Raw genomic sequence first — 19241 nt, forward strand, 5'->3', positions numbered from 1 at the left:
GGAAACAATATTTCAGCAGTGATGCTATGTCCTTCTGAGTGTTTTAGAACGTCATGAAAATTTGTCCTAGCGCAGTTGATGCTAATGATTCACTCCGTAAAGAGCTCTCTGACAGATTTTTTCACTGTAGTGTTATTTTTTTCTTCGTTATTAAGTATCTTTATGCAGCTGATTGGTATAAATTATCAAATATAATCTGGCAGCTGCTCTTCTTTCTTAAGGTTTCTTTCCATATATTTGTCTTTGGAAAATGAAGACTGTCATCTCTCTGTTATGGGCCATGAAAACTGGGGGGAAAAAACAGGTTATTTCACTTATTGGATGTTTGATAAAATATTTTTCTTTGGGGCAAAATCATTGGCATTTCTTGTGAGCTTATTAAAAATTCAGCAACTCAGACTTTATTCTGAAAGGGCATAAAAGTGTGTACCCACCCTATTGCTAAACCTTTGTTCTGCTCTCACAATCCTTTTCCTTTTGTCCCTATCTCTGCACATTCTAGAGATTTTGTAAGTTCCTGTTTTTCTTTTTGAGGCACGGCAAGGTCACAAGATGCGTTTAAGTAAGGTACACCCATGTTGCAAAACAAGCCCTGTGAAACCTGTCGCAATATGATTAACTGCCTTTGTGTAAGACTGCTTTCCCGCCTCGGGTTTGCGAAAACAAGCCCTACCCCTGCCCTGCAAGCCCCTGATGAACGTCATCAGAATTTCAAAATTAACTGAAATACCAAAAATGGCGGGAACCAGTCATAATCAGCCAAATCGCCTTGTTCAAATATCGGCCAATCATACATCTGATTTGTATAGTGACTCTGTGCCTATGTACCCCAGGCTATATAACACTGTCCTGAGCCCAGTTGGAGAGCTCTCCCGCCCGGCTCGTTTGACGGGTGTGTGAGAGTTCCAGGTTCGAACCTGTAATAAAGATCCTTGCTGCTTGGCTTTGACTCCGGACTCTGGTGGTCTTCTCAGGGGAATAAACGGTCTGGGCATAACAATTCCAGATCTTCTGCAAAAAAAAAAAAAAAAAGCATAACAAGATTTCCAGTTTATTGTACACATTAAAATTTGAAATGTACCTTGTAACTCAACGTATCTTTCATCTCAACAGAACTCATTATGTATAATGTGAATATAGCACTCCAGAATGTACATGCTTGTGTTCATGCCCTTAATTTTATATTTTATTATCCAGAAAAGTATCATATGTAAATTGATGTTGTGGATCTTATTCTAGTCTTTTCTCAGAGTTAGAGAGAATACATCAGAGAATATTTCTGTCTTTAAAATTACTTCATTTGGGTAATTTCATTCACTTTTTTTTTGAAACGGAGTCTTGCTCTGTGGCCGGGGTTGGAGTGCAGTGGCCAGATCTCAGCTCACTGCAAGCTCCGCCTCCTGGGTTTACGCCATTCTCCTGCCTCAGCCTCCGGAGTAGCTGGGACTACAGGCGCCCGCCACCTCGCCCGGCTAGTTTTTTGTATTTTTAGTAGAGACGGGGTTTCACCGTGTTAGCCAGGATGGTCTCGATCTCCTGACCTCGTGATCCGCCCGTCTCGGCCTCCTAAAGTGCTGGGATTACAGACTTGAGCCACCGCGCCCGGCCTTCATTCACTTTTATAAGTCAGAACTCTTTAGTCATTCATTTCAACTTGAGTCAAATTAAAAATTTTGCCCATGGCCACTTGGTAAATATGTGTGTGTGTACTTTTCAGGGATCACTGACATTTATGGATGTGGCCATAGAATTCTCCGTGGAGGAGTGGCAATGCCTGGACACTGCACAGCAGAATTTATATAGGAACGTGATGTTAGAGAACTACAGAAACCTGGTCTTCCTGGGTGAGAATAACTTCAATATACAATTCCTAATGTACCCTAAAGATTTCACTTTTTTTTTTTTTTTTTGTAGAATGTTTTTTGGTAATTGATCTTTGTATAAATGAGTATCAGATCTCTATTTCTAAGAAAATCTTGGGGGCCAACCGCAGTGACTCATGCCTGTAATCCTAGCACTTTGGGAGGCCAAGGCAGGTGGATCACCTGAGGTCAGGAGTTCAAGACCAGCCTGGCCAACATGGTGAAACCCCATCTCTACTAAAAAAAAAATACAAAAATTAGCCAGGTGTGGTGGCGCACACCTGTAGTCCCAGCTACTTGGGAGGCTGAAGCAGGAGAATCACTTGAACCCAGGAGGCAGAGGTTGCAGTGAGCCGAGATCGCACCACTGCACTCGAGCCTCAGTGGCAGAGTGAGACTCCATCTCAAAAAAAAAAAAGAAAGAGAGAAAGAAAATCTTGGGGATTTGTCAGTGTAGAAAAAAAAATTCAAGATGTTTCATCTTGATCTGAACTTTTTACATTCCTGAACTGATCTATATCCTTCCCTCTAAATTAGTGGTAATTCCAGAAATTTAGTGGCATAAAATATTGTTTTCTATACCTTAAAATCTAATTGTCATCTCCAGTTTTTGATTCAGTAATACTAAGTAGTAAAATTAAGAACCTACAAATTTTAAAAAGTCTAAATATTTAGAAATTTCTGTTTTAAATTAGTATTTTGTAATTAATTTACTATTCTATTAATTACACTCTCTTTACTGAGCACATTATTTGAAGAATATGAGCAGCATTCATGTTATTTATTTTTAATAAAACAGGTATTGCTGTCTCTAAGCCAGACCTGATCACCTGTCTGGAGCAAGGCAAAGAACCCTGGAATGTGGAGAGACCTGAGATGGTGGCCAAACCCCCAGGTAGGTGATAGTGAATATAACAGATGACACAGATGAGAGGTCCAAATGTCAAGGAGAAAGTCAGTTTTTGAAATACGATTTGGGGTCGGGTGCAGTGGCTCATGCCTGTAATCCCAGCACTTGGAGAGGCCAAGGTGGGCGGATTACCTAAGGTCGGGTGTTTGAGACCAGCCTGACCAACATGGAAAAACCCCGTCTTTACTAAAAGTACAAAATTAGCTGGGTGTGGTGGTGCATGCCTGTAGTCCCAGCTACTCGGGAGGCTGAGGCAGGAGAATCGCTTGAACCCAGGAGGCAGAGGTTGTGGTGAGCTGAGATCGCGCCATTGTACTCCAGCCTGGGCAACAAGAGTGAAACTCCATCTCAAATAAATAAATAAATAATATAAACGAATAAAAATAAGAAATACAATTTGGGAGTTGTGCTCCAAGGAAAATAGTTTCAGGGATGCCTGAAGTTTATTTTTTATTTTATTTTTTCTCTTACATAGTGGTATCTTTTGTCTCACCCTCTTAACTTTTCTGAGGAATATACTTTCCCTTCAGTTATCTTTCTAGTTTTCAGTGAGAGCCAAAGTCCCCTTTTTGGCATATACAAGACTATAAAATCTGCTTTTTTAATGTTTTGGCGGACACATAAATATCTGTGAAATTTTAAGCAACTCTATGTTAAACTATTTTTTAAAGTTTTCTTTCTACATCGTGTCTGAAATATGTGAGAATAGTGGTTTCTGTTTCATCTTTTTGTTCATTTTTTTCTGCACATTCCATCCTGTTTTTATTACTGTAGTCTTGAAATATAGTTTGAAATTATAAAGTATGTTGTCCTCCTGCTTTGTTCTTTTTCCTCAAGATTGCTTTCATTATTCAGAGCTTATTGAAGTTTCAAGTAAATTTTATGATTGTATTTTTCATTACTGTGAAAACAAATACCACTGGAATTTTGATAGGGAGTTTATTAAATCTGTAGATCACTTTGGATAATATGTCACTTTAACAGTATTTATTCTTTCAATCCATACACACAAAATATTTTAAACGTTGTGTCTTTTCTGCTTTCCTCCATTGATATATCATTTATTGTAAAGGTGTTTTAGATCGTTGGTTAAATTTGTTCTAAGAAATTTATTATTTTAATGCTATCGTCCATGAGATTGTTTTCCTCCTTTATTTTATCAGATAGTTTAAGTTTATGGAAGTTTAAATTTATGGAATTATAAGTTTATCTTATAAATGTTTGTTAATTTTATAGTTTGCTAATTTACTGAGTATATTAATTAGTTTAGACATGTTTAAATGTACTGTGTATGATTTTTTATATATGAGATTATATGATCTACAAACAGCAACTTTTTACCTATTTGTCTTCCATTTTAATGGCTTTTTAAAAATTGTTTTGACTGCCGGGCGCGGTGGCTCAAGCCTGTAATCCCAGCACTTTGGGAGGCCGAGACGGGCGGATCACGAGGTCAGGAGATCGAGACCATCCTGGCTAACACGGTGAAACCCCGTCTCTACTAAAAATACAAAAAAAAAAAAAACTAGCCGGGCGAGGTGGCGGGCGCCTGTAGTCCCAGCTACTCTGGAGGCTGAGGCAGGAGAATGGCGTAAACCCGGGGGGCGGAGCTTGCAGTGAGCTGAGATCCGGCCACTGCACTCCAGCCTGGGAGACAGAGCCAGACTCCGTCTCAAAAAAAAAAAAAAAAATTGTTTTGACTAATTATTCTGCTGAATACTTCCAGTGCTATTTTAAAATAGAAGCATTGACACTGGGCACAATATAGTTTTGCACTGGTGTCTGTGAATTTCAAGAAACAAACACCTCTTCAAGTTTTTATCAACTGGTTTCAGGAGGTAAAGATCTTTTGTTGGGCTCCCAGGATAATAGGATGCCCTCTGAGTTTGTAATGAAGAGGGGTTGTAGGTTGCTCACAAGGCTGCTATGTCTGCACAAGGGTTTACTTTAGTTGGCTTGTTACAAGGGGATTGTGTAGTTGTAATTTGCATTTTATTTTTGGACAGGCTGAATATCCTTCAGGACTTGATCTGTAGGGCAGTCACTAGGCAGGTTTCTGTAGTCATGTCTGCATATGGTAAGCATTACATCAGGATGTGATTGAGTATGGCTTTCACTGAACATCAAAGAGGATTTTGCCAGGTCACTGTGTGGGTTTCTATGTAGGCAGAACTGGCCTTGAACTGAGTCATGGAACCGCTTCAGGGACCACAGTAAAGGCTAAGGTCTTGCAAACCTGCCTGCATGACTATAAATGGGTATCTTCCTCCAGCCATGTGGAAGGGCAGGACCTCTCCCAGACTGTGACTGGGAGGAGTATGAGATTGTTACAGGGTAAGTTTAATATTCTCAGAGGGACCAAGTTGGGTGGGCTCTTTTTTGGTCTGTAGCCAAGAACAGAGAGGTTCTATAGTTTGCCACCTGAATGAATGCCTGTCTTCTGAAAAGGATGCGCCTCAGTCTTGGGCATTATCAGTTTCATAACTCCCTCCCTGGATCTCAAAGCTCTCTCGCTCTCTCTCTTTTCTTTTGAGATGGAGTCTCACTGTGTTGCTCAGGCTGGAGTGCAGTGGCACCATCTCAGCTCGCTGCAACCTCTGCCTCCCAGGTTCAGGCGATCCTACTCCCTCAGCTCCCAAGTAGCTGGGATTACAAGCATGCGCCACCATGACTGGATAATTTTTTTTTTTTTTTTTTGAAGAGGGGCATGGAGTCTCACTGTGTTGCCCAGGCTGGAGTGCAATGGCACAATCTCGCCTCACTGCAACCTCCTCCTCCCAGGTTCAAGCGATTCTCCTGCCTCTGCCTCCCAAGCAGCTGGTACTACACGCCCTTGCCACCACACCCGGCTAATTTTTGTATTTTTAGTAGAGACAGGGTTTCATGATGTTGGCCAGGCTGGTCTCAAACTCCTGACCACAGGTGATTTGCCCGCCTCAGCCTCCCAAATGCTGGGATTACAGGCATGAGCCATCCCGCCCGGCTATGCCTGGATTTTTGTATTTTTAGTAGAGATGGGGATTAGCCATGTTGGCCAGGCTGGTCTCGAACTCCTGAACTCAGATGATCCACCCACCTCAGCCTTTGAAAGTGCTGAGATTACAGGCATGAGCCACTGGGCCCGGCTTTTTTTTTTTTTTTTTTTGAGATGGAGTCTCATCTCTGTCACCCAGACTGGAGTGCAGTGGCCTGATCTTGGCTTACTGCAACCTCTGCCTCCTGGCCGGGTTCAATCAATTCTGCTGTCTCAGTGTCCCAAGTAGCTGGGATTACAGGCATGTGCCTTCACGCCTGGCTAATTTTTGTATTTTTAGTAGAGGCGGGGTTTCACAATGTTGGCCAGGCTGCCTTGAACTCCTGACCTCAGGTGATCCACCCACCTCAGCCTCCCAAAGTGTTGAGATAACAGGCATGAGCCATCGTGCCCAGCCATGCCCAGATAATTTTTGTATTTTAGTAGAGATGGAGTTTCGCCATGTTGGCCAGACTGGTCTTGAACTCCTGAGCTCAGATGATCCACTCACCTCAACCTCCCAAAGTGCTGAGATTACAAACATGAGCCACTACGCCTGGACTTTTTTCTTTTTTCTTTTTTTTTGAGATGGAGTCTCATCTCTGTCACCCAGGATGAAGTGCAGTGGCCTGATCTCAGCTCACTGCAACCTCTGCCTCCCAGCCGGGTTCACTCAGTTCTGCTATCTCAGCCTCCCAAGTAGCTGGGATTATAGGCGTGCACCACCATGCCTGATTTTTGTATTTTTAGTAGAGAGAATGTTTCAGCATGTTGGCCAGGCTGGTCTCGAACTCCTGACCTCAGGTGACCCACCTGCCTCAGCCTTCTAAAGTGCTGGAATTACAGGCGTGAACCACCGTGCCCAGCCTTTAAAGCCCCCTTAAAGGCACTTATTTTGGAGATGAGGACTTGCTGCATACCCCAAGCTGGTCTTGAAATTTTGACCTGAAGAAATTCTCCAACCTCAGTGTACCATGTAGTTGTCATTACAGGTGTGAATGATGCTTGGCTGTCTCATAAAGGCATTTTTGTTAGGGATGGCTGACAAATTTTCTTGCTCTCAGGGTGTAAGAAAATATGTCACCTTTTATTTTTCCATCAAACTAATGTCACTCTATTCATTTTTCTTTATATTTTGTGTTTCAAATTTGTCCACAATTTTGGATTCACACATTTAGGACAATATGTCACAATTTAAGTGTTAGGCATGAAGTAAATTAGATACTTAGCAGGCACTCCATATTTACTAAAATAGTTACTTATACATTTGTTTGCTGCAGGCAAAGAGGAATTACAGGATTTGCACTCACTTTCTTCAGCCTATATCTAAATAAAAACATAATTTATTTCCAAATATTTGTTTTATATATATCAGAGGCTTTAATTATATTCTGCAAAAATATATATTTCTTTTTAATTTAGCAATATAAGGCTATTATTTTCTTCTAAATTTGATTTTTTTTTTTTTTTTTTTGAGAGGGAGTCTCACTCTGTTTTCCAGGCTGGAGTGCAGTGGTGTGATCTTGGCTCACCACAACCTCCACCCCCTGGGTTTAAGTGATTCTCCTGCCTCAGCCTCCCAAGTAGCTGGGATTACAGACGTGCACCACCAGGCCTGGCTAGTTTTTTTTGTATTTTTGTAGAGATGGAGCTTCATCATGTTAGCCAGGCTGGTCTTGAACTCCTGACCTCAAGTGATCCGCCCGCCTCGGCCTCCCAACGTGCTGTGATTATAGACGTGAGCCACCATGCCCGGCCACAATTTTTTTAAGGCTAAATAAAATTCCATTGTGTATATATGTTACCTTTTTTATGTTTATGAATCAAGAGACATCTGGGTTACTTCAGCCTTTTGCCTTTTGTGAATGCTGGTACAATAAATATAGATGTTTACGTATCTCTTCTAGGTCCTGTGTTGCATACTTTGGATATAGATTCATAAATGGGATTGCTGTATTTAATTATAATTCCACTTTTAATTCTGTGTGAAACATAACATTTTAAAATAATGGCTGCATCCTTGTTTTCCATCAACAATCAATACAAGTTTCATTTTCATAGCATCATCAACAGATTTGGTGGTGGGTTGTTTCTTTGTTTTTTGTTTTTTTTTTTTTTTTTTTTGGTTTTTTTGGTTTTTGGTTTGAGACGGAGTCTTGCTCTGTTGCCCAGGCTGGAGTGCAGTGGTGCGATCTCGGCTCACTGCAATATCCGCCTCCTGGGTTCAAGCAATTCTCCTGCCTTAGCCTCCCAAGTAGCTGGTACTACAGGCGCATGCCACCATGCCTGGCTAACTTTCCATATTCTTAGTAGAGACGGGGTTTCACCGTGTTAGCCAGGATGGCCTTTTTCCAGCCTCCCAAGGTGCTGGGATTATAAGCATGAGCCACCATGCCTGGCCAGATTTGGTGTGTTTTTTAGAAAAATGATAGTGGTCATTCTAATGGGTGTGGGGTGATTTTGCTTTTCATTGTGATTTCTATTATGTCTTCACAAATTAGTAAATTTATGTGTCCTTACAAATACTCTTTCCTATTTTTGTATCTTTGTGTGTGTTTTTTTGTTTGCTTTTGAGACACAGTATCCCTCTGTCACCCAGTTTGGAGTACAGTGGCGCAATCTTGGTTCACTGCAACCTCTGTTGCCCAGGTTCAAGTGATTCTCCTGCCTCAGCCTCCTGAGTAGTTGGGATTACAGGCGCCTGCCACTGTGCCTGTAGAGATTGGGTTTCACCATCTGGGCCAGGTTGATCTTGAACTCCTGACTTCGTGATCCATCCACCCCGGTCTCCCAAACTGCTGAGATTACAGGTGTGAGCCACCGCACCCTGTCTATTTGTGTTTTTTTAAGATGGAGTCTTACTGTGTCACTCCGGCTGGAGTGTAGTCGTGTGATCTTGGCTCACTGCAACCTCCGCCTCCTGGGTTCAAGTGATTCTCCTGCCTCAGCCTCCCAAGTAGCTGGGACTACAGGCGTGTGCCACCACACCTGGCTAATTTTTGTGTTTTTAGTAGAGACGGGGTTTCACCATGTTAGCCAGGCTGATCTTGAACTCCTGACCTCAGGTGATCCACCAGCCTTGGCCTCCCAAAGTGGTGGGATTACAGGCGTGAACCACCACGCCCAGTGATGTATCTTTTACTTTTGTTTTGTTTTGTTTTGTTTTGTTTTGAGACAGTCTCGCTCTGTTGCCCAGGCTGCAGTGTGGTGGCATGATCTTGGCTCACTGCAAGCTCTACCTCCTGGGTTCATGCCATTGTCCTGCCTCAGCCTCCCGAGTAGCTGGGACTACAGGCGCTCGCCACCACACCTGACTAATTTTTGTATTTTTAGTAGAGACGGGGTTTCACTGTTAGCCAGGATGGTCTCGATCTCCTGACTTCATGATCTGCCTGCCTCAGTCCCCCAAAGAGCTGGGATTACAGGTGTGAGCCACCGCACCCGGCCCAGCTGTATATCTTTTAAATGAAAATTTTGTTGAATTATTCATCCTTTTCTAAATCAAGTTATTCAACTTTATTGCTCAGTATTAAGAGTTGCTTATATGTTCTGAGTATTAACTCCTATTATATGATTTGTAAATATTTTTACCAGTTTCCTAGGAGGCATTGGCACTTGAATTTTTTTTTTTAATCTGCAGAAATTTTGAAGTATAGTGTGGTTAAATTTTCCTGTTCTTTTTTGTTCACACATTTAATTTTGTATCTAAGAAAATGGTGCCAAGACCAATATCATGTCTTTCCCCTGTATTTTTTTCTAGAAGATTTGTTAGTTATTTTTTTAATGTTTAAGTATTTTATTTAAATTATTTTTGCATATGGTCAAAGGAAAGGATCCAGCTGTATTAGTGTAGATGTCCAGTTTTGTTTTCTCTTCCCTTTCCTTTCCTTTCCTTTTTCCTTTTTCCTTTCCTTTTATTGAGATAGAGTTTCTCTCTGTCGGACTGGAGTGCAGTGGCATGATCTCGGCTCACTGCTACTTTCGCCTCCCAGACTCAAGCAATTCTCCTGCCTCAGCCTCCTGAGTAACTGGGATTATAGGAGCCTGCCACCACGCCCAGCTAATTTTTACTCCTGACCTCAGGTGATCGCCCTCCTCGGCCTCCCAAAGTGTTGGGTTTACTGGCATGAGCCACCACGACTGGCAATATCCAGTTTGCAACATGATAGATTTTTTATTTTTTGAGACGGAGTTTTGTTCTTGTTGCCCAAGCTGTAGTGCAATGGCACGATCTCAGCTCACTGCAACCGCTGCCTCCTGTGTTCAAGTGATTCTCCTGCCTCAGCCTCCCAAGTAGCTGGGATTACAAGTGTGTGTCACCACGCCCGGCTAATTTTGTATTTTTAGTAGAGACAGGGTTTCACCAGGTTGGTCAGGCTGGTCTCGAACTCCTAACCTCAGGTGATACACCCGCCTCAGCCTCTGAAAGTGCTGGGATTACGAGTGTGAGAAACTGCCTGGCCTCATCATGATTTTTTGAAGAGATTATCTCTTCTTTACTGTGTGGTCATGGCAACTTTGTGGAAAATCATTTAATTATATACAAAAGGGTTCATTTCTGGGCTCTCTATTCTGTTCTTTCATCTGTTTATCTGTCTCTGTGTCAGTAGCACATTGTTTTTGTTATTGTAGCTTTTAATATGTTTTGAAATCAGGTAGTATAATGCCTCATCTTTTTCATGAGTGTTTGGCTAGTTATAGTTTGTAATCAAATTCAAAAGTTTTTAACAATATTTCTGTAAAAATGTGCTATTGAGATTTTTATAGAGATCTCACTCCGTTGCCCAGGCTGGAGTACAGTGATGTTACCTCGGCTCACTGCAACCTCTGCCTCCCGGGTTCAAGCAATTCTTCTGCCTCAGCTTCCCAAGTAGCTGGAACTACAGGCGCATTTCACCATGCCATGCTAATTTTTGTATTTTTAGTAGAGACAGGGTTTCACCGTGTTGGCCAGGATGGTCTGGATCTCCTGACGTCATGAGGCACCCGCCTCAGCCTCCCAAAGTGCTGGGTTTATAGGTGTGAGCCACCGAGCCTGGCCACAGTTTCTTTCTTTTTTTTTTTGAAGATTGTTGACCATGTTTTTAATTTATTATTCTTTAATTTTTAAATTTAATTTTACTTATTGAGACAGAGTTTCACTCTTGTTGCGCAGGCTGCAGTACAATGACGCGATCTTGGCTCACTGCAACTTCTGCCTCCTGGGTTCAAGCGATTCTCCTGCCTCAGCCTCCTGAGTAGCTGGGATTACATGTCCCTGCCACCATACCTGGCTAATTTTGTATTTTTAGTAGAGATGGAGTTTCTCTATGTTGGAGAGCCTGGCCTCAAATTCCCGACCTCAGGTGATCCGCCCTCCTCAGCCTCACAAAGTGCTGGGATTACAGGCATGAGCCATTGTGCCCAGCCTGTTGGCTATTTTATTGTCTCTTGAGATTCCTTATACTTTGGGGTTGTTTCAATTTCTTCAGAAGTGAATGAGAAATTTAAAAGAAACTTGCATTAATTCTATAATTACATTGAGCAGTATGGACATCTCTAAAATAATAATTATTTCTTTTTTTTTTTTTTTTGAGATGGAGTCTTGCTCTGTGGCCGGGGCTAGAGTGCAGTGGCCGGATCTCAGCTCACTGCAAGCTCCACCTCCCGGGTTTACGCCATTCTCCTGCCTCAGCCTCCAGAGTAGCTGGGACTACAGGCGCCCGCCACCTCGCCCGGCTAGTTTTTTTTTTTTTGTATTTTTAGTAGAGACGGGGTTTCACCGTGTTAGCCAGGATGGTCTCGATCTCCTGACCTCGTGATCCGCCCGTCTCGGCCTCCCAAAGTGCTGGGATTACAGGCTTGAGCCACCGCGCCCGGCCAATAATAATTATTTCAATCTTTGAACAGGAGTGTGCTCAAGAGTCTGTTGTTTAATTTCAATATATTTGTAGATTTTGCAGTTTTTTCCATTATTTTATTTTATTTTTTGGAGACAGAGCCTTGCTCTCTTGCCTAGACTAGAGTGCAGTGGTGCCATCTCAGCTCACTGTAGTTTCCAACTCCTGGGTTCAATCGATTCTCCTGCCTCAGCCTCCTGAGTAGCTGGGACTACAGGCGTGCGCCACCACGCCCAGCTAATTTTTGTATTTTTTTTTTTTTTTTTTGAGACGGAGTCTCGCTCTGTCGCCCGCGCTGGAGTGCAGTGGCCAGATCTCAGCTCACTGCAAGCTCTGCCTCCCGGGTTTACGCCATTCTCCTGCCTCAGTCTCCCGAGTAGCTGGGACTACAGGCGCCCGCCACCTCGCCCGGCTAGATTTTTGTATTTTTTAGTAGAGACGGGGTTTCACCGTGTTAGCCAGGATGGTCTCGAACTCCTGACCTCGTGATCCGCCCGTCTCGGCCTCCCAAAGTGCTGGGATTACAGGCTTGAGCCACCGCGCCCGGCAATTTTTGTATTTTTAATAGAGATGAGGTTTCACCGTGTTGGCCAGGATGGTCTCAATCTCTTGACCTCATGATCCGCCACGCTCGGCCTGTTTCTTTTTTATTTCTACATTGATATTCTTTTACTTCTTTCTTTTCTTGTTTTGTTTTTTGAAACAGTCTTGCTCTGTTGTCACCCCAGCTGGAGTGCAGTGGTGCAATCTCGGCTCACTGCAACCTCTGCCTCCCGGGTTCAAGCAATTCTCCTGCCTCAGTTTCCTGAGTAGGTGGGACTACAGGCACGCACCACCATGCCTAATTTTTTTTTATTTTTAGGAGACGCGGGGTTTCACTGTGTTGGCCAGGCTGGTCTTGAACCTGACCTTGTGATCTGCCTGCCTTGGCCTCCAAAAGTGCTGGGGTTATAGGCATGAACCACCGCCCCGGCCTATTTTACTTCTTTCTTATTTTATTTTGTGTATCTCTGCAGATACATTATTTGTGGTACCTTGGGGATTACATAATACTTCTAAAACATATAACAATATATTTTAATCTGGTAAAAAGTAAACTTAAGTTGCATACAAATATTATTCCTCAGATTTTCAATTCCTTTATTCTCTAAAATTCCTTCAAATTTTAAAAATAATTTAAAAATTTCTGCACCATTATGATTATGCTGAGAAATTTTATTTTTGTGTATGTGCATATCTTTCTCAGAAAATAATTGTCATTTTCTGGAATCATGTTTTTGCTGTAAAAGAAACTGCTTTCAGCATCTTTTATATATTGGGCATATGCATTGCCCATATTCTTTTTCAGAATTTGGTTATTTAGGAAGGCTTTTTTCTTTTTATTTGGCAGGATAGATTTCCTGATGGTATTCTCATTTGATAGCTACTTTTTTTTTTTTTCCAGAAGTTTTGACCATATTACACCATTGTCTTCTGGCCTGCAAAATTTTAGATAACAATCCACTGATTATCCCATAAGACTCTGTAAATGACACATCACTTTTATCTTGCAGCTCCCAAGATTGTCTTGTGTGACTTTTGAAATTGTGCTTAACCTGTGTTTCTTATAAATATCTTTGTGTATCATAGTTTGTTTGTTGAGTTTATTTTTGCATTTTTTATTTTAGGATTTTTCAATTATAATTTTTTGTGTGTTTTTTACCTCCACAATTTCGGTTTTTTTATATTTGTAGTATTTTTGTTCTTAACCTCATTTTTTAAAAATTTTTTGATAGTTGTATGTGTTCCTATTTCACTCATTGAGTATTCAATTTATTTTATTTTCTTTCTTTCTTTTTTTTGTTTCAGACGGAGTCTCGCTCTGTCGCCGAGGCTGGAGTGCAGTGGCACTATCTCTGCTCACTGCAACCTCCACCTTCCAGGTTGAAATGATTCTCCTGCCTCAGCCTCCAGAGTAGCTGGGACTGCAGGCACATGCCATCACGCGTGGCTAATTTTTTGTATTTTTAGTAAAGATGGGGTTTCACCATGTTAGCCAGGATGGTCTTGATCTCCTGACCTCATGATCCACCTGCTTCAGCCTCCCAAAGTGCTGGGATTATAGGCATGAGCCACTGCACCTGGCCTTATTTTCAATTTTAAAAAGTAATGTATACTTTATTCAAGGTTTTTTTCTGAAAACTTTATAATATTCTTGCGGGGACTGTATTGTCCTATTTTGTATACATGGTAATATTTAATTGAGATTTGGATATTTAAAAAAGCTACCTATCACAATTTTTATAATGTAGCTTTGTCCTGGCATAGTCTGAAAAATTTTCTCAGCTAGAAATTCTGAGAGTGCCTTAAACATGTTCCTAGGATGTGTCTTGTCTGAAATTTGTTTTTTAATTTAAAAAGTTTATTCATGTTTCTTCTTAATAATCAGTCACCACTTGCTAAACCTGTTCGCTGTCTGTGATACTGCAGTCTCTCTGCTGCTGTAACATTTAGCTTTGGTTTCAGCACATTCAAACCGTTATTCCAAAGTATACCAACACTTTTTTCAGCACTTCATGTCGTGCAAGACAGAAACCAGTGTCTGCAAGGGTGCCTAGAAATGAAAAATGATGTATGTGCCAGTGTTCTACTTGTCTTTAAAAAACAAAGAAAGAAAGAAAAACGGGGTTGGCTATTCACTTTTTTTTCTTTTTTTTTTTTTTTGAGAGAGAGTCTCGCTCTGTTGCCCAGGCTGGAGTGCAATAGCGCAATCGTGGCTTACTGCAGCCTCCGCCTCCCGGATTCAAGCAGTTCTACCTTAGCCTCCCGAGTAGCTGGGATTACAGGCGCCCACCACCACGCCTGGCTAATTTTTGTGTTTTTAATAGAGACGGGGTTTCGCCATGTTGGCCAGGCTGGTTCCAAACTCCTAACCTCAGGTGATCCACTCACCTCAGCACCCCAAAGTGCTGGGATTACAGGCGTAAGCCACCCTGCCTGGCTGGTTATTCACTTCTAAAGGCACTATATTATATTGGGGAGAGGGATGAGCTGTGTTGGGTAAACATAACAGACTTTTCTCATTATTCTTTATGACTCTTTGCGTTGTCCTCACCTCCTGGGGCACTGTACACACTTAACTCATGTATAAATTTTTCACAAATGTATTTTGGTCTGTGTATTTTTCTTACATTTATATGTCTATAAGGAAATTAGGGCCTTTGGTATTTTGTTGTGCAGTTTTGTTTTGGTTGTTTTTGAGTCAAAGTATTGCTCTGTTGTCCAGAGTGGAGTGCATTGGTGTGATATCAGCTCACTGCAACTTGTGCCTCTCAGGTTCAAGCAATTCTCCTGCCTCAGCCTCCTGAGTAGCTGGGATTACAGGTGCATGCTATCATTCCCGGCTAATTTTTTTGTATTTTTTAGAAAAGATGGGTTTCACCATATTGGCCAGACTGGTCTCAAACTCCTGACTTCAGGTGATCTGCCCATCTCAGCATCTCAACGTGCTGGGAGTACAGGCATTAGCTACCATCCCCAGCCTTCTTATGCAATCTTGTTTATGTAGTTTGTATAATTTTGTAGGTTAGATTTGTAAAGAATATGTATCTGAGTCTAGTATGTGGAGTAAGTTGTTATTTTTATTTCTTTCAGGTATGTGTTATTTCGCCCAAGACCTTTGGCCAGAGCAGAGCATAAAAGCTTCTTTCCAAAGAATAATACTAAGAAAATATGAAAAATGTGGACATCACAATTTACAGTTAAAAAAAGGCTATAAAAGTATGGATGAGTATAAGGTGCACCAAGGAAGTTATAATGGATTTAACCAGTGTTTGTCAGCTACTCAGAGCAAAATATTTCAATGTGATAAATATGTGAAAGACTTTCATAAATTTTCAAATTCAAATAGACGTAAGACTGAAAAGAATCCTTTCAAATGTAAAGAATGTGGCAAATCATTTTGCGTTCTTTCACACCTAACTCAACATAAAAGAAATCACACTACTGTCAGTTCCTACAAACTTGAAGAATGTAGGAAGGCTTTTAATGTGTCCTCAACCCTTTCTCAACATAAAAGAATTCATACGGGACAGAAACACTACAAATGTGAAGAATGTGGCATAGCCTTTAACAAGTCCTCACACCTTAACACACATAAGATAATTCATACTAGAGAGAAATCCTACAAACGTGAAGAACGTGGCAAAGCTTTTAACATATCCTCACACCTTACTACACATAAGATAATTCATACTGGAGAGAATGCCTACAAATGTAAAGAATGTGGCAAAGCTTTTAACCAGTCGTCAACCCTTACTAGACATAAGATAATTCATGCTGGAGAGAAGCCCTACATATGTGAACATTGTGGCAGAGCTTTTAACCAATCCTCGAACCTTACTAAACATAAGAGAATTCATACTGGTGATAAACCTTATAAATGTGAAGAATGTGGCAAAGCCTTTAATGTGTCCTCTACCCTTACTCAACATAAGAGAATTCATACTGGGGAGAAACCTTACAAATGTGAAGAGTGTGGCAAAGCCTTTAATGTGTCCTCAACTCTTACTCAACATAAGAGAATTCATACTGGAGAAAAACCATACAAATGTGAAGAATGTGGCAAAGCCTTTAACACATCCTCACACCTTACCACACATAAGAGAATTCATACCGGAGAGAAACCCTACAAATGTGAAGAATGTGGCAAAGCCTTTAACCAGTTCTCACAACTTACTACGCATAAGATAATTCATACTGGAGAGAAACCCTACAAATGTAAAGAATGTGGCAAAGCTTTTAACCAATCCTCAACCCTTGCTAGACATAAGATAATTCATGCTGGAGAGAAACCCTACAAATGTGAAGAATGTGGCAAAGCTTTTTACCAATACTCAAACCTTACTCAACATAAGATAATTCATACTGGAGAGAAACCCTACAAATGTGAGGAATGTGGCAAAGCCTTTAACTGGTCCTCAACTCTCACTAAACATAAGGTCATTCATACTGGAGAGAAACCCTACAAATGTAAAGAATGTGGCAAAGCTTTTAAGCGGTCCTCAAACCTTACTGAACATAGGATAATTCATACTGGAGAGAAACCATACAAATGTGAAGAATGTGGCAAAGCTTTTAACCTATCCTCACACCTTACTACACATAAGAAAATTCATACTGGAGAGAAACCCTACAAATGTAAAGAATGTGGCAAAGCTTTTAACCAATCCTCAACCCTTGCTAGACATAAGATAATTCATGCTGGAGAGAAACCCTACAAATGTGAAGAATGTGGCAAAGCTTTTTACCAATACTCAAACCTTACTCAACATAAGATAATTCATACTGGAGAGAAACCCTACAAATGTGAGGAATGTGGCAAAGCCTTTAACTGGTCCTCAACTCTCACTAAACATAAGGTCATTCATACTGGAGAGAAACCCTACAAATGTAAAGAATGTGGCAAAGCTTTTAATCAATGCTCAAACCTAACTACACACAAGAAGACTCATGCCATAGAAAAAACTGACAAATATAAAGAATGGACCGGGCACAGTGGCTCACACGTGTAATCCCAGCACTTTGGGAGGCCAAGGCTGGTGGATCATGAGATCAAGAGATTGAGACCATCCTGGCCAACATGGTATTTAGTAGTCTCTATTTAGTAGTCTGTACTAAAAAATACAAAAATTAGCTGAGTGTGATGGCGCATGCCTGCAGTCCTAGCTAAGGAGACTGAGGCAGGAGAATCCCTTGAACCCGGGAGGTGGAGGTTGCAGTGTGCCGAGACTGTGCCACTGCACTCCAGCCTAGTGACAGAGCGAGACTCTGTCTCAAAAAAAAAAAAAAGTGGCAAAGCTTTTAACCAATTAACAACTCACTATACATAAGATAATTTATACTGGAGAGAAACCCTGGAAGTGTGAATAATGTGGCAAAGCCTTTAACAAGTCCTTAATTCTTAGCAGACCTAAGAGAATTACTGGAGAGAAATTCTATAAACCTGAATGATAACAATGCAGTTGACAACAACCTGAACATTTCTAAACACCTTTAAATGGTTGTCACACTTGATTGTAGGTAAAATACTTTATACTAGAGCTAGAAACCTCTACAAGTGTGAAGAATGTGGCAAAACATTTAACCAGCACTGACACTTTATTGGACAGGAAATGATTTATACTTGAGAAAAATTATGCAAATGTAAAGAATGTGAGGAAGCCATTAATATCTGCTCACATCTTATTCAATATCAGAGAGTTCATACTTAATAGAAGCATTAAAAATGAAATTACTGTCAATAGATTTTTCAGAAAATATAAGCTTTTAAAGTGAAGAAGAGTATTTATTTTGAAGACAACAAGAGTGAGCTGGGCATGGTGACTCATGCCTGTAATTTCAGCACTTTGGAGGCCGAGGTGGGTGGTTCACTTGAGGTCAGAATTTCAAGACCAGCCTGGCCAACATGGTGAAACTCCGTCTCTACCCAAAATACAAAAATTAGGTGGGTGTGGTGGTGCATGACTAATCTCAGCTACTAGGGGGTTGAGACAGGAGAATTGCTTGAACCTAGGAGGCAGAGGTTGCAGTGAGCTGAGTTTGTGCCACCGCATTGCCGCCTAGGCACTCCAACTGCACTCTATCTCAAAAAAAAAAAAAAACTAACATGAAGAGTGTTGTGGTACCGTTACTTGTATTACAGATCTTATTTTACACATTTTGTACTAGAGGAAAACCCTGAAGTTGTTACTGAAACTTTCTTGAACATCAGAGAATGTATCTTGAAGAAAATCGCTGCAAAGGTAATAAATTTGGGAAAACATTTTTTTACAAACTACAGCCTAGGAAACACCAGAGAGTTCATACTAAAATATATTTTTGCAGATGCAGTAATATAAAAAATTGGTTATTTGAAAATTAAGTCTGAAATAATTCAGAGTAGCTATATCTAAGGAACTGACACTTCAGACAGTGCACTAAATCAAGAGTGCTGAGTTTAGAAAATAAAACTGAAATTTACATAAATATTTTGTATATAACTTTAAAAAGTGTGTAAGATATTTTGGAGAGTTATTACATTCAAAGTATGCTTTTCTTTTTTGTTTGTTTGTTTTTTTGAGATGGAGTCTTGCTCCCATTGTGCAGGATGGAGTGCAGTGGTGCTATCTCGGCTCACTGCAACCTCCACTTCCCAGGTTCAGGTGCTTCTCCTGCCTCAGCCTCCTGAGTAGCTGGGATTACAGGTGTGCACCACCATGCCTGGCTAATTTTTGTATTTTTAGTAGAGACAGGGTTTTGCCATGTTGGCCAGGCTTTACTTTTTTTTTTTTTTTCAGACGAAGTCTTGTTCTGTCACCCAGGTTGAAGTGCAGCCTCCGCCTCCCAGTTCAAGTGATTCTCATGCTTCAGCCTTCCGAGTAGCTGGGATTACAGGCATGAGCTACCACGCCTGGCTAAGTTTTGTATTTTTAGTAGAGATGAGGTCTTGCCATTGGGCAGGTTGTCTTGAACCCTGCCTCAGCCTCCCAAAATGCTGGTATTACAGGCGTGAGCCACTGTGCCCACCAAAATATACTTTTTTCTTGAAAAAAATTCAT

At 41.0% G+C, this 19241-nt stretch overlaps 1 protein-coding gene across 2 annotated transcripts in view; it reads left to right on the forward strand.

Annotated features, from left to right (window-relative positions):
• LOC111529528 (zinc finger protein 724) overlaps nt 1-18150 on the forward strand; it is a 59436-nt gene extending 41286 nt beyond the window's left edge. Inside the window, exons 3-5 of one of the 2 annotated variants that reach the window (XM_026448860.2) lie at nt 1718-1844; nt 2662-2757; nt 15298-18150. In XM_026448860.2, coding sequence (XP_026304645.2) covers nt 1718-1844; nt 2662-2757; nt 15298-17216 — 2142 coding nt within the window. In that variant the 3' untranslated portion in view covers nt 17217-18150. The remainder of the gene's footprint in view (nt 1-1717; nt 1845-2661; nt 2758-15297) is intronic. The other variant, XM_031934900.1, reaches the window with a different exon arrangement.
• The last annotated feature ends 1091 nt before the right edge of the window (nt 18151-19241 follow it).

The sequence above is a fragment of the Piliocolobus tephrosceles genome, chromosome 21 (assembly GCF_002776525.5).
Source record: "Piliocolobus tephrosceles isolate RC106 chromosome 21, ASM277652v3, whole genome shotgun sequence".
NCBI classification, from domain to species: Eukaryota; Metazoa; Chordata; class Mammalia; order Primates; family Cercopithecidae; genus Piliocolobus; species Piliocolobus tephrosceles.